This window comes from Mastomys coucha, unplaced genomic scaffold, assembly GCF_008632895.1.
Source record: "Mastomys coucha isolate ucsf_1 unplaced genomic scaffold, UCSF_Mcou_1 pScaffold5, whole genome shotgun sequence".
Taxonomy (NCBI): domain Eukaryota; kingdom Metazoa; phylum Chordata; class Mammalia; order Rodentia; family Muridae; genus Mastomys; species Mastomys coucha.
This window is the reverse complement of record NW_022196911.1, coordinates 68,517,481-68,542,296: the sequence shown is the minus strand read 5'-3', so window position 1 is coordinate 68,542,296 and position 24,816 is coordinate 68,517,481. Positions and strand designations below refer to the sequence as shown.

The 24,816-nt window shown below is 49.0% G+C and overlaps 1 protein-coding gene and 1 long non-coding RNA gene across 5 annotated transcripts in view; one reads left to right on the top strand and one right to left on the bottom strand.

Annotated features, from left to right (window-relative positions):
* The window catches only part of Itgae (integrin subunit alpha E), a 57,936-nt gene that overhangs the window by 27,046 nt on the left and 6,074 nt on the right, over positions 1-24,816 (bottom strand). For 2 of the 4 annotated variants that reach the window (XM_031351744.1, XM_031351746.1), the window contains exons 2-16: positions 18,044-18,167; positions 10,280-10,377; positions 9,487-9,554; positions 9,039-9,156; positions 8,765-8,896; positions 7,877-7,992; positions 7,204-7,355; positions 5,811-5,964; positions 5,198-5,348; positions 4,685-4,752; positions 3,805-3,943; positions 3,012-3,154; positions 2,564-2,704; positions 1,397-1,621; positions 387-517 (exon numbers count right to left, since the gene is read on the bottom strand). In XM_031351744.1, the coding sequence (XP_031207604.1) occupies positions 387-517; positions 1,397-1,621; positions 2,564-2,704; positions 3,012-3,154; positions 3,805-3,943; positions 4,685-4,752; positions 5,198-5,348; positions 5,811-5,964; positions 7,204-7,355; positions 7,877-7,992; positions 8,765-8,896; positions 9,039-9,156; positions 9,487-9,554; positions 10,280-10,377; positions 18,044-18,167 (1,960 nt within the window). The remainder of the gene's footprint in view (positions 1-386; positions 518-1,396; positions 1,622-2,563; positions 2,705-3,011; positions 3,155-3,804; positions 3,944-4,684; positions 4,753-5,197; positions 5,349-5,810; positions 5,965-7,203; positions 7,356-7,876; positions 7,993-8,764; positions 8,897-9,038; positions 9,157-9,486; positions 9,555-10,279; positions 10,378-18,043; positions 18,168-24,816) is intronic. The other 2 variants (XM_031351745.1, XM_031351747.1) reach the window with 2 other exon arrangements.
* On the top strand, positions 361-5,467 carry LOC116077297. The gene is made up of 5 exons (XR_004113203.1): positions 361-638; positions 1,543-1,657; positions 2,187-2,479; positions 4,593-4,798; positions 5,226-5,467. It is a non-coding gene; the product is annotated as an uncharacterized LOC116077297 (long non-coding RNA).

The following is a 24,816-nucleotide window of genomic DNA, read 5'->3' as shown; positions in this document are numbered from 1 at the left end:
GGTGTGGAACTCTCTGGAGGACAGGTACAGGAACTTTGACCACTGGACTGAAAACTGTCCCAGCATGCTGTGCCCCCCACCTCCACCACCAGAACTGAACTCCCTTCCTTGTGTACTTTCTCATGTGATCCTCCTACCCCTGTGAACCAGGCACTGTCATTATTCTCAATTGTGGATAAGAAAGTTGGGATTTAGACTTTCATAGCCCACCCAAAGTCATACTGCTGAGAGCTAAGGAGCAAACCCACCCAGGCAGACCCTAGAACCTGTACCCCATCTCCACACTTCATCCCTCCCTCTGTGCCTGGAATCTGCAGGGCCCACCAAGTGTAGAACATGGGGTGAGGCTGGAGCTTGAGTCAGAAAAGGGCAGGGAAGACCCCTACCGGAGCACAACCGCCGCGTCCCGAGAGCCCACTGTGATGTCAGCAAGGCCATCACCATCGAAATCTAAACCACCAGACACAGACATGCCGAAGTAGTGGAGTCCGGAGGCCACACGGGAGGCTCTGATCTGCTGCGGGAGGAGAAAGAGAAGCTTCACCTCTCTCTTCCCTTCAGCAGCACCACCCACCTCCTCACCCTGGGGATGAACTGTCTCTGAGCAAGTGACGTCAGGGTGGATGCCTGAAGGGCAGGTGACACTTTATGGGATCCAGGGGTGGGGGAAGGCTGAGAGGCAGAGTAGGGGGCTCTGAGGACACAGGGGAGAAGGTAAGGGGATATGAGTGTGAGGAGACTTGATGTAGACTGGGGTAGGGGTGTCAGGAAAGGCTCCTTGGAAGAAGTGACCTCATGAGGATGGCAGTTTAGAAGCATCCCTGGAGGCAAAGGGAGAACCTGGGCTGGAGACAGGAGCTGGGGCCCAGGAGAGGATGGAAGGCCTGAGCTGATGCCATGGGGGGTGTGTGTGTGTGTGTGTGTGTGTGTGTGTGTGTGTGTGTGTGTACACAGAGCTAAAATCATTACAATGTGGCAATGCATTGGGTACCAAGGTACTGGGGGACTATCCCAGGCATCTTGTGTGGAGAAGAGGGGAGTCAGCACACAGAGGAGCTTCAGTTTTCTGGAAGATGTTTGTGGACTAAGATGTCTAAGAGTAAGCGGCCTAGGGACCACTTGGGGGAGGTGTTTAGGAAGCAGCTGAAAGAGAAGGAAGGGGAGGAGCCACAGCATGGAGGAGCTAGATGGAGACGAGAACTGGAGGCAGAGAGAAGGGACCTGAAGTGGGTCGATGGCCAGCCTACCCCTGGTGACTTCCTGCTTTCGCTGGCGTTCTCCACCACCAGAGGTTGGCCCAGCACTTAGGACTGAGGCTGACTCAGGGCTTTAGATCCTTCTATCTGTGGGAGGTTCGAACCCCAGAGAAGAAACAGGAAAGCCCTTGCATAGTTACCTGGGAAGGACTGGCACGCAGGCCGTCCGAGTGTCCATTGTAGATGTACACGCTGCCATAGCTGGCCCCATCGCCTGTCCCAAAACCCTCCAGAGGGGCTCCAATGGCCACATCTGTGAATTTATCTCGATTGATATCTCCCACAGATGCCATGGCAAAGCCGAAGCGGCTACTGGTGAGCCCAGGGTGCCCACTAAGTGTGTGTGCCAGGGAGAAGAAAGCGTCCTGCAAAATGAACCGACAGCTCAGTTCCCGCGAAAGGTGTGCGGGCAGCCATCCTAGGACCACCCAGAGGGCATGTTGCCTCATTGATTCCCGGGCAGCCATCCCAGGACCACCCAGAGGGCATGTTCCCTCATTGGTTCCCGAGAAAGGTGTTCGGTCAGCCATCCCAGGACCACCCAGAGGGCATGTTCCCTCATTGGTTCCCGAGAAAGGTGTTCGGTCAGCCATCCCAGGACCACCTAGAGGGCATGTTCCCTCATTGGTTCCCGAGAAAGGTGTTCGGTCAGCCATCCCAGGACCACCTAGAGGGCATGTTCCCTCATTGGTTCCCGAGAAAGGTGTGCGGGCAGCCATCCCAGGACCACCTAGAGGGCATGTTCCCTCATTGGTTCCCGAGAAAGGTGTGCGGGCAGCCATCCCAGGACCACTCAGAGGGCATGTTGCCTCACTGGTTCCCGCTCTCCAGCAGGAGTCTAAGGCTGAGATAAAAACAAGGGAACAGGCCCGTAGTTAAAGCCAGTGCCTTGAAGTCCAGGATCTGGAGCCAGCTCCTCTATTCCCACAGATTGCTATATTGGCCACAGAGAGGCTTAGGGTCCAGCTGCAGCTCTCTCATACCCTCGCTGGGAAAGCTTGAGCCAGCTCAGCGTCACTGGCTCGCCAAATCCCTTCCTCTTCATCTGTAATGTGACAGTGAGAGCCACTGTCATAGTTACTGTGAGAAACCGTGAGACCAGAGCAAGTTTCCATCTACTGGGCAACTGTGGCAGATGCTACCTGCTACCAGCAATCACCCAGATAAGAAACAGAGGACAGCCATTCACACGGAACACCCATGAGCACTGTCGCTCTCACCAAGTAGGTATCGAGCGCAGGCTCACCCAACCTGTGCTGCCTAAGCAGGCGTACCCTCAGCAAGCTCACGAGGCCGAACACTCTTACCTGCTCGTGCACACGGTACACATAGACTCTGCCTTCTTCTCCACGGATGTGGTAAAAGGGAGCAGCCACCAGCAGAAAATCTGTGGTCCCATCCATGTTAATATCCACAGGGCACAACACAGAGCCAAAGTAGGACCCCATCTACAGCCCCAAAAAGAATTCAGCACTCCTGAGCATGGGGAGCCCCCTTCCTACCTTCCCCACAGCTAGAGCCATTGCTTGTGCTCTTCCTGGAGCACCAAGCTGGGCTTGTTCCAGATCAATCTGATCTCTGGGGTCACAGGGGATTAGGGGTGAGGAGCTGAATCTCCATGGAGGGAACCCACTGAGCAGACATGAGAGCCACTGAGTTTACACCCAGACCTGAGCCTTGCTCAGGGTGGGCCCATCCCTCTCCTGAGGACCTCAGGACCCCTACTGGTGGAATGGTGACCTCTCCAGGAGGTACCTGCTCTCCTTCTATCCATCGCACAAAGGTATCCTCTCTGTCCTCCTTCTGGAGCCCAAACACAGCCCCACGGAGCTTGTGCCTTGGAGCTCCGGCCACGTAGGAGACGCCATGAGCTTTGTGTAGCACTGCCACGGAATAACCTGGGGCCAGAGTGGTGTGAGTGCAAACAGTTGCTCCCCACCTCCAGTCTCTCCCTCCAACTTCATCTTCCCAGTCACGTGTTCCCACTGAAGTCAGTTCTGCACTGACAGTGACGTGTGTGTCCCCATACATGCATGGTATACTGTATACCTTCAGCACACGAGTTCTGTATGCGAAGACCGGGATGAAGGATGGGGAGGGATAACCATCACTGTTATTAACAGAGATGTCCTGATTCCCTCTTATTCAGAGCCCAAGGCCACTCTGTCTCCATCCCTAATTCTCAATATCAGGGTCCCTAGCTAAGGTCTGATAGCCTGATGGTGTGTGAGCCATGAGACTGACCGTAACTTGTCTCCATTAGGAATCCTAATATGCACACCTGCAGGCAACCTCAGTGTCTCAGACTGCATGGTCCCTGGGTTAGCGTCCAGGCCTGTCTTCTAGCCCCTGCCCCAGACAACAGGTTTGCTCCTTCCCAGCCTTCAGGCCCTCTCTCATTTATCCATTTGCTAGGTTTCATTGCCCTCCAGGTTCTACCTTCCCATCCAGGCCCCGCCTTCACCCCACCCTCCTGCTATCCTAGAGCCTTTTTCTCTTTGCCACCTCCACCCTTGTCCCACCTGCATCCACCAGACCCTACCCTTACCAAGGTAGCTGTACTGTGCAGCCCCGAAGTCCTCCTTGGCTGTCTGGTTTAGGAAGCGGCCCCGACCATTCTGTGTGTTGTAGAGCAGCACGCCCCCAGACCAGTTAAAGGCCCCCACAGTGCCAAGCAACATCTGCCCCTACAGAGGACCCAGAGGGCACCAAATGAGCAGCAGGGACCTGGGGGGCCAGAGAAGCAAAGCTTCCTGGACAAAGAGAGTCTTCAGCGGCCAGGAAAGAAAATGGGTTGGCAAGTCCTAGGCTTTCTGCTCTGCTCTCATGAGTCTGCTGAGTAACCCAAGCTCCAGAAGGCACCCTGGGACCCAGATATTGAGCATTTTTGAGCATAGCATGAAGTAAGAGGGTGCTCCTAACCTTTCCCTTTGTCTCCTGTGCTGTTTGAAGGTGCTGTATCCTGCAGCATGCGCCTATTGGGCTGTGTGTGTGTGCAGATGGCATTGGGGTAACTGACTTCAGCTCTCACCTGCACAGAGGCCCCAGTTAGTGGGTGCTCCGTCTGCTGTCCCCCTTCTCCTTCCTCCTCTGCTTCCTCTTCTCCCACACACTGGACAAAGCCTCAGCTTTATGAAACTACCTGTTTTTCTGACCCACTTCGGTGGGTTTGCTACGGAGGCCGAATCTCAGTCCCTACAGCTAAGAGAATGTCCCAATCTTTTAAGCACACAACGTGACCTCCTATAATAAACCACTATTCTCTTGTCTATCTCAGTGATCCAGATAAGGGAAGCTAATGGATGGTCTCTCTTGTTTCTAAACTGGCTCCTTCAGAGACACTCACACGAGGAAACTATGAACCAAGAGCCCCTCATTCCCTGGTAGCACATCTTGGGGACCCTGCTGGTGCTGAGTGGGCCACAAACCTTGTCCAGGATCTGGGCACTGAAGCCAGTCTGCGCGAGTTGATATTGAAGAGCATCTCCAACTGTGCCTGGAAGCCAAAGAAACTGATGAAACCTGCTGTGCCAACTGGCAGGGTAAGGAATGCCTAGGAGGGGCCAGCTGGGCCAGGCCCCCAAAGGGATGGCTATTTGGTGGAACAGTGCACAGAGCTGAGAACAAAGATCTGGGCTGTGCTTAAGTACTGGCTGGCTGGGCCTGGGCAGTAGTCTTCATGTAGTCTTCCTGGGCCTCTGTCTCCTCATCTGTAAGTTCCTGTTGGGACTCTGTTCCGGTCTTACTTGCTTTTCTACCACTGGCTCAGCAGAGTTTCATAGATTCCGGGAAGGAGGAGGACTGGGAGGTGCCATTACCATTTTAGAGATCAACAGCTATGTCTCGGGGAGGTGGTCGGAGTCAGGGAGAGTTGGTCTTGAGGGAGGGTGTCCTGCTGAACACTGGGGCGTTCTCACAAGGTCCATGTCAGAAGCCCTCACCTTCCATGTGGATGATGCTCTGTTGCAGCTTGCTCAGCAGCCCATCCAGAGCCGAGTAGTTGGTCACCTTGAAAGTGTGGGCCTCTTTGGGTTCTGAGGCAATCAGCTTCAGTTCTCTGTAAGTGTTATTTTTCTTGAATGCATCGCCCACCTGTATGAAGACACCAGTCAGTGAGTGATCCATCACCGTCTCCTCCTTCCTCCTTCCTGCTCACTGTCATTGTCCTTCACTCCCAATAAAGCTCCACTTTTGGCAGTATGTTCCTGACACATCTGGATCTCCTCAGCATCCCTCCACTGCCTACAGAGCCTGATGACCCTCCCCTGTGTATTAGGCCAGATGTTCATGTTAGCTACCAGGACTCAGCTCAGTGGTCTCCCTAGGAACCTTCGTACAAGCTCTCCCCATCCTGTTCAGCCAGTGAGCTATGCCCACCTCGGGATGAGCCTTCTGTAGGACCCAAGAAGGGGGGGCATATAAGAGCAGGTGGCCAGGAGAAGAGGAGTAACAGTGACTAGAGAGGGTTTGGATACACTGCTTCCAGAAGTCTCCACTGGGCTACCCCCTTGCCCAATCGAGAGAGTCAGGTTTGCCTCCCTGCTTAGCGCTCACCCCAATGGCAAAGCGCACCACGCCCTGCATCTTTGAGGAGTTGATGACAGTCGTAAGGTTGAGAGGGTCCCCAAATATGTCACCATCAGTAAGTACCACCATGATCTTCAATGCTTTCTTTCTGGAGCCACGGCTTGGAATGAAGATATTGTCTCTTAACAGGAGAGAGAATGAAGACAATTGTCCAAAGGGCTGTCTGGGCTCTGGGTGAGTTTTTATTCATTGATCAGCTAAAATTGGAGAGTTAAGGAGCCCCTGCCCCAGAAGCCCAGGAAGAAAGTGCTGTGTACTCCGGTGTCCCTGAGCAAAGCGAAGCCTCCAGTCAGGCAAGCACAGGCAGAACAGAGTAATTTCTCCCTGAACAAAGGCCCAGAAGAGGGTGGATTTGCATCACACAGCAAGGCATAAGTCACACAGATACACTTCATCTGCTCCCCATTTTAAGAGCTCTGTGTCTGCCCCACTTATATGTACCCAGTATGGCATTTTAGGTTAAAAGAACAGGCAATATTTAATTTCGTATTCTACTTCTATAAAAGCATTGTACTTTCTGGGCTTTTTGTTTGTTTTGTTTTGTGGAGTTTTATTTGTTTGTTTGTTTTGACTTTTGTTTTGTCTGCTTTTTTTTTATTTATTTGGTTGGTTGGTTTTTTGCTTTTGTTTTTGTTTTTTTTTTTTTTTTTTTTTTTTTTTTTTGAGGCAGAGTCTTTCTATGTAACCCTGGCTGTCCTGGAACTAGCTGTGTAGATCATCAGTCTGTCCTCAAATTCACTTTTGGGGTTTGAGGCACACCTTTCCATCCTCCTGAGTGCTGGCATTGCAGATATGTGTGTCACCTTGCCTGCTTTCAATGGTCCTTACGCACCGAGCACTATTATAAATATAGTATATAGTTTAACTATTTAATCCTCACGAAACCCTAAGAAGCAGCAATCTGTGTTATCTTCATGTTAGAAGTGAAGAAGCAAAGCACAGAAGGTTAAGTAAACAGGCAGTGGTGGCACACGCGTGGCGCACGCCATTAATCCCAGCACTTGGGAGGCAGAGGCAGGCGGAATTCTGAGTTCAAGGCCAGCCTGGTCTACAGAGTGAGTTCCAGGACAGCCAGGGCTATATAGAGAAACCCTGTCTTGAAAAGAAAAAAGAAAGAAAGAATGAAGTTTAAGTATTTTGTCCAAGATCGTACAAGAACAGCTAGGATCTGAGCCCAGCAGCCTTCTCCTGGGCACTCCCAAGCATCTAACAGCAGGAAGCCCTTGAGGGAATTACAGAAAGACGGGTGTCACCCCCACAGCCCTTCTCAGCACCCTAACCTCCTCCTCCCACAGTTCCGCCCAGCCATCTTTCCAGACACTGTGCCACAGACACAGCCTCTCAGAGGCACCGGACTCACAGGACATGCTGCATGGCTGAGGCGGTCTTAGTGACATTCTTCACTTGAACGATGCTCTGAACTTTGGCAAGGGAGGCGTTAATGTCCCAGCTCTCTTGAAGATCAAACTCAGTCTGGATCACGGCCCCATACTGTACCAGGGCAAAGCTGCACTGGAGAGCAGAGAGAGGTGGAGGGGGCTATTGGACCGTACTATAGACACCCCTGCCCCAGAAGCACAGGGAGAAAGAAAGCACTTGTCTACTCTAATGTCCCTGAACACAAGGAGACACTAATGCAAAGGGAAGCGTGCAGTCAGGCGGGCACAGGCAGAGCAGAGTGATTTCTCCCTGAGTCTGTTTCCCCATGAAGACTCCTCTATATTGACTATAGGTTCAGCATGTCACTCTCTTTGGCCAGTGGGACATTAACAAATGTATGTATTGGGACACTGAAGTGTTCATGACTACCACAAATGAGTAGGGCCATCTCAGGACGTCCATCCCTAGTCAGGCAAACAGATACCTATGGTAGCATGGTAGCTCCAGGCAAAACTGACACAAGAGTCACCCAGCTGAGCTCAGCTCAAACACCTGAAGAACTATGAGCAAACGAAGGGTGGCTGACATGAGGCTGGCACTTAGACACAGACGTGTGCACAAGCGACGAGAACACAGCCATCAAGGAAGCCCACCTCAAAACACTTCTCATAGAAGTTCCTCATCATGGTAGAGATGAAATTTTTGGCCTTCTGGAAGTCTGTGGGTTCAATGCTTCCTGAGCCATCCAGAACAATAGCGATTTCAGTGCCTGGTCAGGATGAAGGCGTGGGTGAGATTCCAGGCAGAAAGGCAGCATGTTCTGCCCTGTAAGGCACCCACCCACACACATACACAAAATACTCAGACTCCCTGCCTGTGGTCCGGGGAAGAAGCCAGGGAAGCTCCTAAGAATGGAGTTCTCCCCTTCTGACCCCGTACCCCAAGACCCTGTATCCATGGTTGTCCTAGAGCTAGCATTGTAGACCAGGCTGGCCTCCAACTCACAGAGATCCACCTGCCACTGCCTCCTGAGTGCTGGGATGAAAGGTGTGTACTACCACCGTTCTTACCTTAAAGGTAAAGAGAGATCTAGATCCTGGTTCTGACTACTATGGGAATCACTCCCGTTTTGGCGGCCTTGGATTCTCCATCTCTAAGCAGGGTCAATGAGAGGGCTCCGCTGGTAAAGGAGCTTGCTGCCAAGCCCGATGACCTGAGTTTGATTCTCAGAAACTCACACGGTAGAGGGATAGAATTGACTCCTGCAGGTTGACCTCTAACCTCCACAAGTGTGCTGTGATACAGGAGTATGTTTGGCACATGTGCGCGCACACATCCCCCCCCCACACACACACACCAAACAAACACACAAATAAATGTTTTGTTTTGTTTTGTTTTAAATTGAGGAGACAGGGCTGGGACTTGCCCTACCTATAGGACCTGGCCACTGTTCCCCATCTTCTAGATCTGAACACACCTTGGTTTCAGAGGCCATTAGCCTGGGGGTTCATTATGGAGGCCCCTAATCTGCCTCTCCTTACCAGCTTCTTCCTCATCTTGCTCCTCCACTGCCCGTCGTCTCCTGGCTGATCTCTTATCCTCCCCTGTGCTGCCACCTTTGCTTCTGTAATAGTCACCAGAGTCCACATGTGCTCCTGGATCCAGGAATCCTTCTTTAAGAAGCATATCGGTAAGACACAGAGTCAAACGAAGCCTCCATGCAAGACGGAGATCATTAGCTGTTCCATAACAAGGACCCTGAGCTTGCTTGTCCCCCTTCAAGGACAAGTGTCTGCCTGCTGCTGTTCAGATTACCGAGGTCAGAGAAGTAGGCTTCGGCCTGGAGGTCCAAGTTGGGGGTGAGTAGGCTGCAGGCCCCAGTGAGCTCTGAGTTGAGGCTGTGGAGTTTCCGGGCCCGTACCTGAATGCATACCTGGGGAGAGGGAGAAATGGAAGAAGCAGGCAGCTGGGCGGGGTCAGCCCCATACTTCCTAGTCACAGCCACTGTCACCCCAATTCCAGAACACAGTGGCTCAACCAGTTAGAGAACCAGGGACAGCTGCCTCACTCCTCAGGGTGAGGCACCAGGTGCTAGCATCAGAAACGCAGTCAGTGGGCGCTGGCTGGGTTAGACTTGGCATCACTGTAGGCGGCCAGACCACAGATAGAGGCAGCATAGCAATAGGATTGGCAACACCATCGTCACCTGCAGGAGCCAGCACCAGCCTCCCAGGGCCCTTTGTCCTCCTGCCTATGTACTCACCAAAACACCATTGTGGTTCCTGACCAGTGTCACTCCCTGGTACCTGCCCCTTGGCATACAGATGTCCTCTGAAACAGTTAAGGCAGAGAAGGATGAAGGGGATTCTGGGAGCCCACCATCAAGCCAAAGTCAGGGCTACAGGGTCAGAAGCCTCAAGAAACTAGAGTTGGAGGTTCCATGCACCTGAGTAGCTTGGGTATGCCAGGATGCAGTCCCTGCCCCAACCCCCTTTACCATCTCAACAAAGACCCCACTGCCCAGCCTTCTCAACCAGGGATGGGGCTTCAGAAATGACTGCCACATGGGGCTTCTCAAGGGGCTCTTGGTATGTGTGGGATTGGGGGAGCAGCAGGCTGTAGGTGCCTGCGAGCTCTGAGTAAAGGCCAAGGGGCTGGCTGCTGGGTGTGGACTTAAATGTATATCTGGAGAGAGATCCACAGAGACTCTCCGTGTCAGCCGTGGGTCTCCCTCCACACATGCCCACCTACACGCGAACACACAGAGACACATAAAATGGCGAACCTATTACTTAACATAGTGCCAGGCTCATGGTGAACACTCAGTGAGTGGTGGCTCCAGATCTGTCATTAGGACTGTATCAGGAGAGGCAGGCTGGGCTGTGGTGGGTAGCATGAGCCTGGGCACTGGGGTTCAAGGCTCACTATGGGGCTGAGGGTCAGAAGTGGTTAGGCCGGATCAGGCAGGATTGGGATCGGAATAGTTTGAGCTGAGATTATGTGAGGGTCCCAGGAGGTGTCCTGGGGAGCTTTCTATGGAGGTGGGGTCGGCTTACCCACTGGCTTGCAAGCAATTTCATCTGGAATGATGGATATGGCACATCGATACAGGGCCCGTGTATTCCTGTTGGAGCTGCGTCTAGCTACCAGGAGGCTAAGAGGATGAGGAGACAGCAAAGACAAGCTGGCTGAGGGAGCCTGTCCCCTTCCTGCCAGCCCAGGCCCAGTCTTCCTTATTCCTGCCTGAGGAAGAGGCCCAGACCTGGATATGACAGACAGCTTTCTAGCCCAGGCCTGCAGACTCAGCATTACAGGGAAGGTAGGCACTTAGTCAGCCTCTGCTTCTACACGGCTTCAAGCAGGGAAACAATTAAATGTAACCCCTGTCTGTCTGCCTTGAGGGCCTGTGTACCAAGGCTTTCCACGGAGATCTCTGGCCCAGCCTGGTGCGAGAGTTCCGGGGAAGGGAAGAGAGCATGAGCAGGGAGGGGAAGTCACTTCCGCAGCTTCTGCTGCTGCAGTTGGCTTCACCTCCATCTCTGCCTTGCTCTCCAGGTTACTCGGTTACTCCCCACTGAGTCAGGTCAGGCTGGACGGAGATTCAGGCGGCAGTTAAGGGAGAGCAGACCTCTTCCCAAGTGTTACAGCTCTTAGAACCAAAGACTCCGATGATGGAGCAGTTCTCACACACCCTTAATCCCCTGGATAGGATTTATATACAGTTTTGGGGGTGATTCAGGGTTTGACAGCAGGTTCTTCTCATTGGTTTGGACTGAAAGCTTGGGGAAACCTTATTTGCAAGTAGGAAGGCTTGGTGCTGCTTTTACGTGACCGTGACCTATATCACACAACTCTCCTGCTGGGGTGAGGGGCTGTGGGAGCTGTAACTGCAACAGGAGCCAGGGGCCCAGGAGGCATGGTCGAACATCTTCCATCCCATGCAGGCAGAAATTACCACCCACCGGGTGTCTGGGATTCCAGACCTTTGCTCGACTGGGACAGCCTACTGCCCCACACTGCCTGACAGTTTGGAGTACTTCTGGTAGTTAGAAAAGACTCCTGTCAGGGCCGGGCAGTGGTGGCACACACCTTTAATCCCAGCACTTGGGAGGCAGATTTCTGAGTTCAAGGCCAGCCTGGTCTACAGAGTAAGTTCCAGGACAGCCAGGGCTACACAGAGAAACCCTGTCTTGAAAAAAAAAAACAAAAAACAAAAACAAAAAAACAAAAACAAAAACAAAAAAACAAAACAAAAACAAAAGCAAACAAACAAAAAAGACTCCTGTCTTGTGGAATGGAATGGGGGGAACCAAGAAGTCACCAGCCATACTGCTCATTTTGCTCGTCTGTCCTTAGTATTTCCTGGCTAGAAACTAGAGGTTTGGGGAGCTGATGAAGACAGCCTGAGGAGATGTCAATCCTGGTGTGAAGTTCTTGTCTCCCATCTCAAGTTCTAGAAGATGGCAGAGGACAGGGTCAGCTTAAACAGTCTAACAATCACACTGCTCCATGGGGCCTGGGGCTTGGCTGGCCTGGGACTCAGGGTGACTGAGCACCTGTGGCTGGGGTTACAAGCAAAGCACTAGGGAAGGGGATCTGAAGACTGCCTTGGTAATAGTGAGCCAAACCTAAAGGCCTTTGTGGTGACAGGAAGCTATGGAGAGCTTTGTCAAGGGGAAGCACTCGACACATGATTAGTCTGAGATTTTGAAAGGCCATGATGTGGCTGTGGGGGTCTAGAAGACAAGATAGCACAGGAGGAGGGACAGACATGGGGCCCTGCCTCTACTTCCTCAGCTCTTAGCACAAGACACTTCTGTTTGTTTTGTCAAGACAGGATTTCTCTGTGTAGCCCTGGCTGTCCTGGAATTTGCTCTGTAGACCGGGCTGGCCTCAAACTCAGCGATCTGCTTGTCTCTGCCTCCTAAGTGCTGGGATTAAAGGGCCGTGCCACCCCACCCAACTTAGAATAAAGATCAGGCATCTCTCTTTCTTTTTTCTTTCTGACGATTGCACCCAAGGCCAGGCAAGTGCTCCGCCTCTGACCCACACCTAATCCCTCACTGTCTTTCTTAAACCCATCATCCCAGCCCCTAGGCCAGGCAGGATCTGACCCACGTCTACCTCTCCAACCTACCCTGCTTACTCAGAGAAAGACCTGCAGATATATGTTGTGGCCTTTAACAACTTTATGTCCTGGTCCTTTCTCACCTCAGGTCCTCTAGCCAGCTGTCCTTTCTGCCTGGAATACTGGCCTTGCACTCCCTAAAACTGGCTCATCCGCATCCCTGTACTCTGCATAACTGCCACCCGTGCCTACTGCTTTCTCCAAGAGGCCCCACCTCACATGCTAGTTACCCTGCTCTGACACTTCCCTTCTCAGAACTTGCCACCACTAGATAGTAGCTTGCTTCCTTCTTTACCTATGTATCATCTGTCTTCTCCACCAAGCAAGATCCCCATAGTCTTGTCTACCTTGTCTATCATGCGATTCCCAAGGCTTGGAACACCTCTTAACACAGTGTAAGAACCAGTAAACACTTGTTGAAAAACTTGCATGGTTGTACAGGCAACGGCTGAGGGATTGATCTGGGGCATTGGACAGAGGGTTATTAGTCAGAGTTTCTATTCCTGCACAAACATCATGACCAAGAAGCAAGGTTGTGGAGGAAAGGGTTTATTTAGCTTACTTCCACTTTGCTGTTGATCACCAGAGGAAGTCAGGAACTCAAGCAGGTCAGGAAGCAGGAGCTGACACAGGGCCCATGGAGAGATGTTTCTTACTGGCTTGCTTCCCCTGGCTTGCTCTCAGCCTGCTCTCTTATAGAACCCAAGACTTCCAGCCCAGGGATGGCACCACCCACAAGGGCCCCTACCCACTTGATCACTAATTGAGAAAATGCCTCAAAGCTGGATCTCATGGAGGCACTTCCCCAACTGAAACTCCCTTCTCTGTGATAACTCCAGCCTGTGTCAAGTTGGTACACAAAACCAGCCAGTTCAGAGGCGTAGATGACCAGGGTGTGCCCGAGTTCCCAAATAAGGTCACTGTTCAATAACTCTGTCTCTCTCCCCAGGCTGTCTTGGCCCAGGCCCAGTACCTTCAGGAGCAGGATCCTAATGGTGGATGTGCACACAACCATGTTCTTTCCCAGAGCACCTAGAACAACCCTTTGCCCAGCCCGTTTCCTCCTGTGGTGCCTTTTCCTCCCTTCTCCTGCAGAGCAGGCTTCCAGGTACCAGCTCTGCAGGAATCCCCCCCCAAGGAAGGTACAAGCTGACCCCCTCAGGTCCTCCAGGAGCCCTAACTACTAGATTCCCCTTCCCATGCCAGGCCTTTGTTTCTACCTTGGTTATGAGCTCTCAAGAGGCCCACACATGCAGCTACGCAGACTGCACACCACACACTGCAGATCCCCAAGATGGTCATCTAGATGTGCAATTCTGTGGCCTAAGGCCCAGTCTGTGTTGCTCCCGAACTTTTTATGGCTGGCAACCTCCAGGTTTGCTGCCTTAGTGACTAGCAAACCAGCTAACCACAGACTGACCAGCTATGACGGAGGACCAGCTATGACAGAGGTTGCCACCCTCTGCCATCCACAGGTCCTGGGGTCCGCTCTAGACTGGGTGCAGCTCCAGAGCATCTCATCCACCTCCTGCCTTCTCCCAGATGGCAATCTTACTCAATCCTCCATAATTCAGAAAGTACAGGAATTATGAGGGGCCTAGTACCCTCACCCTGGGGATTAGAGCAGTTATCACCCTTTTCCTCCCTCTCTCTCTCTCTCTCTCTCTCTCTCTCTCTCTCTCTCTCTCTCTCTCTCTCTCTCTTTCTCTGGTGAGCTGGGCCAATTAGTTGGTGCATTTCCTGCCCCCCCCACACACACACAGCAGGCCCAGAAACCCAGAATTGTCTCCACCACATCCTCCTGCTGACAGTGCAAACCCCCAAGCCCCTCTGACTTAGCAGGTATTCAGTGAGGTATCCACGAGCCCCACTAGGTTCCTTATTTCTTGACAGCTCCCAGCACCCTATTCATTGAGAGCTTTAAACACAAGTTCTCCCTCCCCATCTACTTTGGTCCTTGGGCCTCTAATGGAGGAGGCAGTAAGACTGTGAGCCTAGGGCTGGTAAGGGACCCACTGGGGTAGTGGTAGAAGATGAGGAGGCAGGAAATAGCCACAGATAACTTGACTAAAAACCTTGTATGTATTGCAAACTACTTGGAAAACAAAATGCAAACTCAACCTCCCTGTATAAGCCTGATCAAATAATTCCCCCTGGCTGTGGAGTAGAAGTGCCAGGGGGATTGGCCACATGCTCAGCATCAGTGATGTTGACACCATACAAAACTCCAGCCTCAGGCAGTACCACTAATGGGGCTGGAGGACCTAATGCTGTTTGAGGGTTGCTTGACTGAGTGAGTTCTGTTGTCTCATTTATATCAAGTTAAAAACCAGGCAGAGGGACTGGAGAGATGTCTCAGTCTTTAAAAGCACTGACTGCTCTTTCAGAGGTCCTGAGTTCAATTCCCAGCAACCACGTGGTGGCTCACAACCATCCATAATGGGATCTGATGCCCTCTTCTGATGTGTCTGAAGACAACTACATATACATAGCATGAATAAATAAATATTTTTTAAAACCCAGGCAAAACTGACAGAAACACAGAGTTGAGGTGGGAGGGCTGGTTGTCAATGGGGGGACGTCTGGTGCAGAGCACAGGGCTCCCAGGAGACTTTCCTTGTGCTTGTTTGTTTTGATGTTGTTTAGGTTTTCTTAGACATGGTTAACTCTGTATATCCCCGACTGTCCTGGAACTGACTATGTAGACCGGGCTGGCCTCGAACTCACAGAGATGCCCTGCCTTTAAAGGCGTGGCTGCCCTGGTGTTTGCGATCCAGATGCTTATACGGATGGCATGTTTTATGAACATACATTGAATCGCACATAGATGATGCATGAGCTTTCATATATGGTTATGTCCATACAAAATTATCAAAACAAAATGCAATAAAGGTCAATGTTTTTTTGTTGTTTTTGTTTTGTTTTGTTTTGTTTTTTTGTTTTTTTTTTTGAGATAGAATCTCACTCACCATGTAATTCTAGCTGGCCTAGAACTTGCTATGTAGATGAGGCTGGCTTTAAACTGACAGAGATCCGCACCTGACCAAAACATCAACTTTCGATTATCTTCTGGCAGCCAAAATCTTTGACCACATTCTCACTGTTCTTGCTTCAAACCCTTCTAGCTCTTCTGGAACTCCACGCAATAGTGATGAGTTACAGTCCATCTCTCCCATGATCCTCCACGGCTCTCAGTGTCTGGCACTGGGTATTTTCTTAGCCATCTCCCTTGCTCAGGGAAGCCTCCAGGCTTGTAGCTAACCTCTGGACTTCCTTTTCTCAGCCCTTCTCATGCTAACTTTGATCTCTCTCTCTCTCTCTCTCTCTCTCTCTCTCTCTCTCTCTCTCGCTCTCTCGCTCTCTCTCACACACACACACACACACACACACACACACAAACTGGAAGTGGCCCTTGTTCATGTTCCTGCAAGCACCAGAGGATCCCGCTATAGCTGTTAACATTATCATCATTGTGAGGCTTGTCTGAGTCCTTCATGAGCCCAGCAGCTCCTTGAGGACAAGAGCCACATATCACTCCCTTTTGAGGGGATGTGGAACCCAGGGTCTCACTATGTAGCCCAACATGGCCTGGTTCACTATGTAGACCAAGTTGGCCTCAAACTCACAGAGCTCTGCCTGTTTCTGCTTGAGTGCTGGGATTCAAGGTGTGTGCCCATCCCTGGTTCTCTCTCTGCTTTAACCCACACCTTTTGTCTGGCACTGAGCAGATGCTTTATAAATATTTACTAAATAAATAAAATGGCTCTACGTTAACCACTGAAGTCTACTGATGAACTCCTCTCCACCAATGGAGAGTTTATGACCTCCAAACTATTCATGTCAATAGACACCTGCTATTTTCAAATTTAATATTGATATTTCAGTTAAGAGTACATAGCTATAAGCAAATGATCAAATAAATAATAATTAAATCCTTTAAAAATAATTTGGAGGGATGGTGCATGCCTTAGCCTGACACTTGGAAGGCAGCGGTAGCAGGGGAGAGTCCTTGCTTAGCATGCAGGAGGTCCTGGGTTCAAGCCATAAACATGATAACAAGAAACATCAAAAAGGAAGAAAGAAAGAAAGAGAGAAAGAAAGAAAGGAAGGAAGGAAGAAAGGAAGGAAGGAAGGGAAAGAGAGGGAAAGAGGGAAGGAGGGAGGGAGTTCCTAAGTTAAACCAACCCCCCATTAGAAGCCACTCTGGTAACAACAGGAAGTGGGAGTGGGCCACAGATAGGACTTTACGTACTGAGTTTTCCCTCTATCCAGATCTTCCCCTGCCTCAGCACCGAACATAGCCCTTATCTATTAGAAGACATATTTATCCTGCTATGGCCCTGCCCAATATGGAGGCTACCTGAACCAAAGTGTGTGTACGTTGCCAGGAAACTCTGTCTGCTTTGCTCACAGGGCCTGGCATACAGTGGAGGGACTTAGCACACAGTAGGAACTCCATCAGAACTTGGAGTGAATGACATCCTGCCCTCTCATCTCACATTTCCAGGCTGAGCATAATGCAACTTCCACTCACTGATTTGACCTGATTTTGATTCCATGCAATCACACTTTGTTTAATTTTTTTTTTTTTTCATGTTAGGAGCACTGCCAATGTCTTTATATCAGGGCTAGGAACAAAGCTCACTAGCAGAGTGTGCTTAGCATTCTTGATGCCTTGGGTTCAGTTGTCAGAATCACATACACACCATCATCATCATCATCATCATCATCATCATCATCATCATCATCATCATCATCATCATCATCATCTATATGCCTGGGACAGGGATCCTGGCATAGAGCATATGCTTAGAATGTGTAAGATCCTGGATTCAATTCCAAGCACCACATTTGGTTTTACTTTTGCACAGGCCTGCACATCTATCTTCTAGAGCTTGTGCCTGGGTTATGACTGCTGAACTAAAGGCCACTGCACGTCCCTGACCCACCCGGCATGGCCATGCTGCTCTCCAAGGCCATGGCGCCAACACACTCCCACGAATTCCTGTTTCACCCACCACATGCTAGCCCTCCCAGGCCTCTGATCTGGCAGCTCCTTCTCAGCCAGACGGTGGATACAGACGAGAGTTTCAAGACACAAGGCAGTGTTTCTCACAGTTCAGTTTGGCCAGAACCCATGTAAACAAAGCCCTCTGGGCCTATTTTCTCAAATAGTCTCACAGCAAACCTATGAGTTCCACAAATCACCTGTCAGGGTGGAGACACTGAGCCTCGGGGCAAAGTGCCTCACTAAGCTCTCTCAGTGAATACAGAGAGGTGCCTCTGACAATGCACTCTTAACTTCAATGGCTGACTCTCAGAGTCTCCATTTATTTATTTATTATTGCCATTCTCCAACTTTCCTATGTTGAGAACATAGAACTTTCATAAGTCAGTAAAGGCCCTTGGTGAACTTTAATTTAAAGTAGTATTTAAGGTTTCCTTCTCTGACCCAGTGTAAGGAAAAGTGAATGAGTAGAGGACAGGGGCTCCGTGAGTTACCCAGGCTGTGGGGATCACAACCCCTTGCTTTCTCTCTTCCGCTGTGTGTCATTCGCCAAGGGAAATGGCTGCTGCCCGGCGTACAGAATGGGATAGCACAGCCTTCTCTGGGCTGCACCTCTGGGCTGCACCTCTGTCATCTTTGGGACCGCCCTAGTCCTCACCCTTCCACACCATAGCCCCCACTCACCAGGTCTGGTTGTTGCTGGGGTCTTGATGCAGAAGGGAGCTGAGCACAGAAGGTGCGCCTGGCTGGAGTGGTGTGACCCAGGCCCAGTCCACATCCACATTGAAGGCTCCCAGGGGCTTCAGGCCTGTGGGCAAAAGAGAAATGCCTGATGAAAGAGGCACACAGTAGAGGCTGTGGCTGTACCCGCGCCTGCCATCAACCTGCCAGATCCTGTGGTGGTGTCATCACCTCACTGTGAAGATGAGGAAAAGAGCTTCCATCTCCAGGAATGCTATTCCTATTGAAAAGGAATGATTGTGGGTGTGTCTGACCCAGGACTGCGGGGTCTCTCTCCTAAACCAAGCTCCAGTCCCCGGGAAAGCAGTCTGAGGAGCGAGTACCGCCCCCCAGCCCTTTAACTTCCGGCTTTGTGATTTTCACACCAGTCACTTGGCTCATACTGTGTCCTGTACCAAACTTAACATGGATCAGAGTCCCCAGAGAAGGTCTAAAACCCTACAAGTGACCCAAGAGGAAGCACAACGTCCTCAAAAATATCTAAGAGTGTTTAATAGTTTGTAACTTACAACTCAGAACTGGAAACAAGCCAAATGGCCCCTGTGGGAGAGCGGATGAAAGCAGCTGTGTTCATATGATGGAACACCACTAGCCAGGAGTGAAAAGGAATGGACTGAGGTACAGGGTAACCCTCGACTCACCGCGCCCAGTGAAAGAAACCCAGGGGCCTGAGAAGAACTACAAACAGCGCAGAATGGTGGTGCCCATCTTTAATCCCAGCACTCAAGAGGCAGAGGCAGGTGGCTTATAGAGTGAGTTCCAGGACAGCCAGGGCTACAGAGAGAAACCCTGTCCCCTACCCTCAAAAAATAAAAATAAAAATGTGTCTTAGGACCAATGATGAGGCCCTTTTTGTTAATACCAGCGACTTGCTTTAGATGCATATTAGCATTTGCTAGACAGTTTTCAGCTCATGAATCTTTTTTTAATTAGTGTTCATCCTCTCTCTCTCTCTCTCTCTCTCTCTCTCTCTCTCTCTCTCTCTCTCTCTCTCTCTCCCTCTCCCTCTCTATCTCTCTCTCTCCTCTTTCTCTCTGTATTTTTCTAATTTCAAGGTCTTACATTACTCAGGCCGGCCTCAAACTCAGTTCTTTAGGACAACTTTGACTTCCTAATGCCCTTTTTCCACCTCCTGCTTGCTACTATCACAATCATACAGCACCAGATCTGGCTTTATTAATCATTTTATAAAACGATCTTTCTTTTCTTCTTTTTTTTTTTTTTGTTTTTGTTTTTGTTTTTTTCGAGACAGGGTTTCTCTTGTAGCCCTGGCTGTCCTGGAACTCACTCTGTAGACCAGACTGGCCTCAAACTCAGAAATCTGCCTGCCTCTGCCTCCCAAATGCTGGGATCAAAGGCGTGCTCCACCACCACCCGGCATAAAAAACGATCTTTAGCTTTGTTAATTTTCTATATAGCAAGTTCACCTTCAACTTCCTTAGTATTTACTTATACCTTTATTCCTTCCTGTCCCAACTTTGGGTTTGGTTTGCTCTTCTGTTACCTTACTAAAATAGAGAGCCTTCCCAGCCGGAGAGATAAGACAGTGGTGAAGATCACTGGCTGCTCTTCCAGAGGACCCAGGTTTGGTTCCCAGGTGGTTAGCAACCATCTGTAACTCCAGTTCCAGAGAACCTGTTGCCGTCTGGCCTCCATGGGCACTAGGTATGTACGTGGTTGTGGTACACAAATATACATGCAGGTAAATTACATATACACATTACAAAAATGTGTGTGTGTGTGTGTGTGTGTGTGTGTGTGTGTGCGTGTATGTAAGGATCTCCATATTTCTCTGGAAGGTTCACAGCTATAGCAAAGATGGGGAGAATAGAATTGTGTTCATATATATGGGATTTTTTGTTTTTGCTTTTGCTTTTGCTTTGGTTTTTTTAAGGTGGGGTTTCATGTAGCACAGGCTGACCTTGAACTCCTAATGTAGCTGAAGATGAACTGAACTCCTGTTTCTCCAGTTTCCATCTTCCAAGTGCCTAGATTACAGGCCTGTGCCACCATGCTCAGCCTCTTTGAGCGTGTGTGAAAGACTGCATTTCCTGTAATCAGTGCTTTAAGTGTGTCCTGCAGGTTCTGATTTCTCATCTCTTAATCTAAGCAGTCAGTGTTTCCTCTGTGATTTCCTCTGTGACTCTGGGTTGTAACCAATTTAGGCTCCATCTGAAGTGCAGTTCTTAGAGGGCGTGTTGGGTGGGGTGGCTAAGATAGCATAGTTTATATTATACACTTTGTAGTGATAAAATATAAACTGATAAAACAGTGTAAAATGTTAATATTTTGTTGGTCAGTGGAAATATCAGTTCATTAATATGTGACTAAAATTGAAGAATGTTTTTAACATTAGATGATTTGGTTGTCATGCTAATTGCATGTTTGAGCATAGGCCAGTTTTACTTAATATTTTAGTTTATTTGGATTTGTGTAGACTTATTTTATTTGTTTGTTCTTTTAAGACATGGTTTCTCTGTGTGGCCCTAGCTATCATGGAACTCACTCTTGTAGACCAGGCTGGCCTCCAACTCAGAGATCCTCCTGTCTCTGCCTCCTGAGTTCTGGAACTAAAGGGGTGTGCCACCATGTCTGGTCTAAGAGGCATTTTAAGCAAGAGGATATTATACTGAATTTTGTGCCAGTGACCTTGATAATTTAGGTAAAATGGGGAAATCCCTTCAAAAAAAAACAAAAACAAAAACAGAAAAACTCAAAACTGGCCAAAGAAGAAACACACAAGGTGAATCAGAGTTTTTTTTTTTAACTCATTATCAAGAACCTCAGAAAGAACACTAGGCACAATACCTTCACTGATAAAAATCTTCAGGACATTTGAACAACGAACACCAGGCTCATATAGACAGAATTCTCTGTGCCAGTGAATGGAAAATAAAAAATCAGTTTCAAATTATTTTATGTTGTCAATACAAGACTGACACCAAATGCTGACAAGAACAGTCAATGAAAGGACAACTGACAGCTGATGTCCCTGCCCCTCGTGACATCATAGGCGTAAAACTTGCAGGTGAGACACCAGACCAACTCCATCTTAGAGAATCTGACCTAAGGTTGAATCTTGAGTTAACCAATAAGCCTGTGCACCTAGCACAAATTTCCAGATTACTCCCTAACAAGCCTGCACCCCCAATTCACTCCCTAACACCCACCAATCAGGAGGAAAGCAGAAGTTAAGTTTATGGTTTGGCTCCCAGCACCAGCCAATTATTTTAAAGTGCAACAAAATTCCATAATAGCCCCCAATCAGATATGTGCCAGGTTAGAAACCCCCTTGCTTGTTTGCTTGCCCCTACAAGTACTTGCTTGAAACTGGGGTCGCTGGGCTTCACTCTCCTCCCCTGCTGTGTTAGGGTTGGCAGGAAGCCCAAGCTTGAGCTTGAATAAAAACCCTAATGAGATTGCATTGGAATCAGCTCCTTGGCGGTCTTTTGGGGTTCATGAATGCTTTGAACGGGCACAACACAGAGAAATGGGATGAAAATTCGAAACAAACTAGAAATAAAATTCCTTAATCTAATAAAGAACATCTCCAATAATCAAACAAAGCTCATGATTAGCAAACAGATTCTTTTAAAGACAGTCTTCATACTTAGCCCCGGCTGGCCTTGAGCACTGAGCCACATCTCAGCCAAAATGAATGTTTTAACAATGATGGATTGTATAGCTAAATGTGAAAAAGGAAATAATACACTTTTAAAAGAAATCATAGGCCAGGCAGTGGTGGTGTACTCCTTTAATCCCAGCACTTGGGAGGCAGAGGCAGGTGGATTTCTGAGTTCAAGGCCAGCCTGGTCAACAGAGTGAGTTCCAGGACAGCCAGAGCTATACAGAGAAATCCTGACTCAAAAAACAAAACAACAAAAAAAGAAATCATAGACCTTGTGGGTAGACAAATATTTTAAAAATAAGACATAAATAAGCACAAATTATAAGGAAATAAGTGAATAACTTCTGTTTACTAAAGAGGGAAAAAGTCATTAATGAATGAAAGATGTGGGGCTGGAGAGATGGCTCAGCAGTTGAGAGCACTGACTGCTCTTCCAGAGGTCCTGAGTTCATTTCCCAGAAACCACATAGTGACACACAACCAGGTGTAATGGGATCTGATGCCTTCTTCTGGTGTGTCTGAAGACAGCTACAGTGTACTCATAAATAAAATAAATAAATCTTAAAAAGAAAGAAAGAGAGAGAGAGAGAGAGAGAGAGAAAGAAAGAAAAGAATGAAAGACGCCAGGCAGTGTGGCACACATCTTTAATCCCAGCACTCAGAAGGCAGAGGCAGGTGGGTCTCTGAGTTTCAAATGAGTCTTCTAAGGATCTTTACTTCACTTTTGTTTATTTGCATGGCTGTGGCACATGGACGTGTGTGCATATACATTCAGAGCCTGAGATTGACATCAGGTGTCTGTCTTCCATAAGTATTAAGGCAGGTCTCCTGGTGAACCTGGAACCAAGTTGCCTAAGGGGCTGTTTGTCTGCCTCGTGTATGGAGATTACAGGAGGGCTGCCACACCCACCTGAATCAAGTGGGTTCTGGGGAGCGGAAGGCCAGTCCTCACACCGGCACAACAATTGCTTTACTCAGGGAACCATCTGTCTCTTAGCCTGGATTCTTACTTTTTTTTCCTTCTAGTTTTTTGTTTTTTGTTTTTGAGTCAGGGTCTCTCTATGTAGTCCCAGCTGTCCTGGAACTTACGATGGACCAGGCTGGCCTTGAACTCAATCTCCTACTTCTTCCTCCAAAGTGCCAGGATTACAAGCTTGTACCACCATGCCCAGCCATACCTGAAGGTCCTAAATCACAGATCCTGAGTCAGGAAGACAGGGAAGGGCCTGAGAGCCTAACAAACCTCCTCATTGTAAATATGTCTACAGCTGGTGGGTCCTCAGACCCCATTTCAAAGTTTTAGAATATTTTGGTAAAGAGGGGGGAGTGAAAGAGATGTATCCAGTGTCTGAGAGCAGTGTCACACGTGTGATGGGCACGTGAGCTGGCTCCAGCTATCCTGTACACCTTTGGACACACTTGAAATCTTCTCTTGAAACCCTGCCACTGGTCTGATTCCCTGTCCTTCTGCCCGAGCCTGTGACAGGAGGATCCAGGAACAAATAACTCCTGTTTACCATATATTGTCCCTACGCTAAACACTCCTGTGACCTCATCTGCATCTTTTATAGAGTTTGAGTGTGTATGGTGTATGTGCATGTTCATGTGTGCATGTGTGCCGCTGGTTATGGAATCCAGAGATTGACGTCACCTTATTTCTGAGAACCTGGTACTCATCAGTTGGCTAGACCGGTTGGACTGGGATCTCTGGGGTCCCCATCTGACTCTGCTCCTTTAATCCCAGCTCTAGACTCACAGAGGCACACCCCCGCTCTCAGCTTTTTATGTGGGTACTGGGAGTCTTTATTCAAGTTTTCATGCTTAGAGGCAGAGGCAGGTAGATCTCTGTGAGTTTGCGGGCAGCCTGGTCTACACAGTGAGTTTCAGTCCAGCTAGGGCTATACAGTGAGACCCTGTCTTCAAAACCAAAAGTCCTCATGTTTTCCCAGCAAGCACTTGACTTGACCCACCAAGACATCTCCCCAGTCTCATGCTTCTATAATCCATTCGTTCATTTTTACCTGAGCCTTGCTCAGAATAATTTGTGCTGATTCATAAAAATACATGGTCCCATAATATTAAAGACCTTAAAATTATGGAGCTGGAGAAAATGGACAGGAGGAAATCATGTTTTTTTTGTTGTTGTTGTTGTTGCTGTTTTGTTTTTAAAAAGGAAGAATCCAACTAGACAAGGAAGGAGGTCAACCATTTACTTACGTGTCTTACAGTGAGTCCTTACTTCCTAAGCCAGCCCCACCTTGGACTCTGGACACAGTCCTGGGTCTCAGCTTAATAACATTTTACCTGGATAAATGTGCCCATGAGTGGAGACCAGCCAATGTCACTTATGGTGTCTACAAAACAGAAAAAAGAAACTATTCTGGCCAAGTGTGGTGGCAAATGCCTATGAATTTGAAGCCATCCTTGACTACTTACCAAGTTCCAGGACAGTCGGGGCTACACAGAGGGGCTCTGTTTCAAAAAAAACAAAACCTACTTGAGGGAACACAACTGTTACTTGTATTTAAACCAAGACACAGTTCCTTGAGCATTGGCTTGGAGAAAGCATACAATCCCCAAGTTTCCCAGAACTGCCATCCATACCCTCTCTAGAACTACCCTGAGCAACACAGAACAACGAGACCATGAGATCCCCAGTGCTTGGGGAATCACAGACTACTCTGAGAACCCAATGAAAACCATCAGAGCCTCTCTAGTCCCTGAAAGTACATTGCATGCAATATGGTGCCCAGGATACGACATTCCAAAATATGACCACAGGAGACCAAAGTGAGTCTCAAAATACACTTCTTCAACACCAATGAGCTGTTTTTTCTTAGGAACTACAGACACAATGAACACACTAGCTCTAAAAGGCCTTTGTGCTAAAGACAAACAACAACAAAATCAACTTTACATCTAGAAGGGAAGCTGGGCAGTGGTGGCTCATGCCTTTAATCCCAGCATTTGGGAGGCAGAGGCAGGCAGATTTCTGAGTTCAAGGCCAGCCTGAACTCAGCCAGAGTGAGTTCTAGGACAGCCAGGGCTACACAGAGAAACCCTGTCTCAAAAAAAAAAAAAAAAAAAA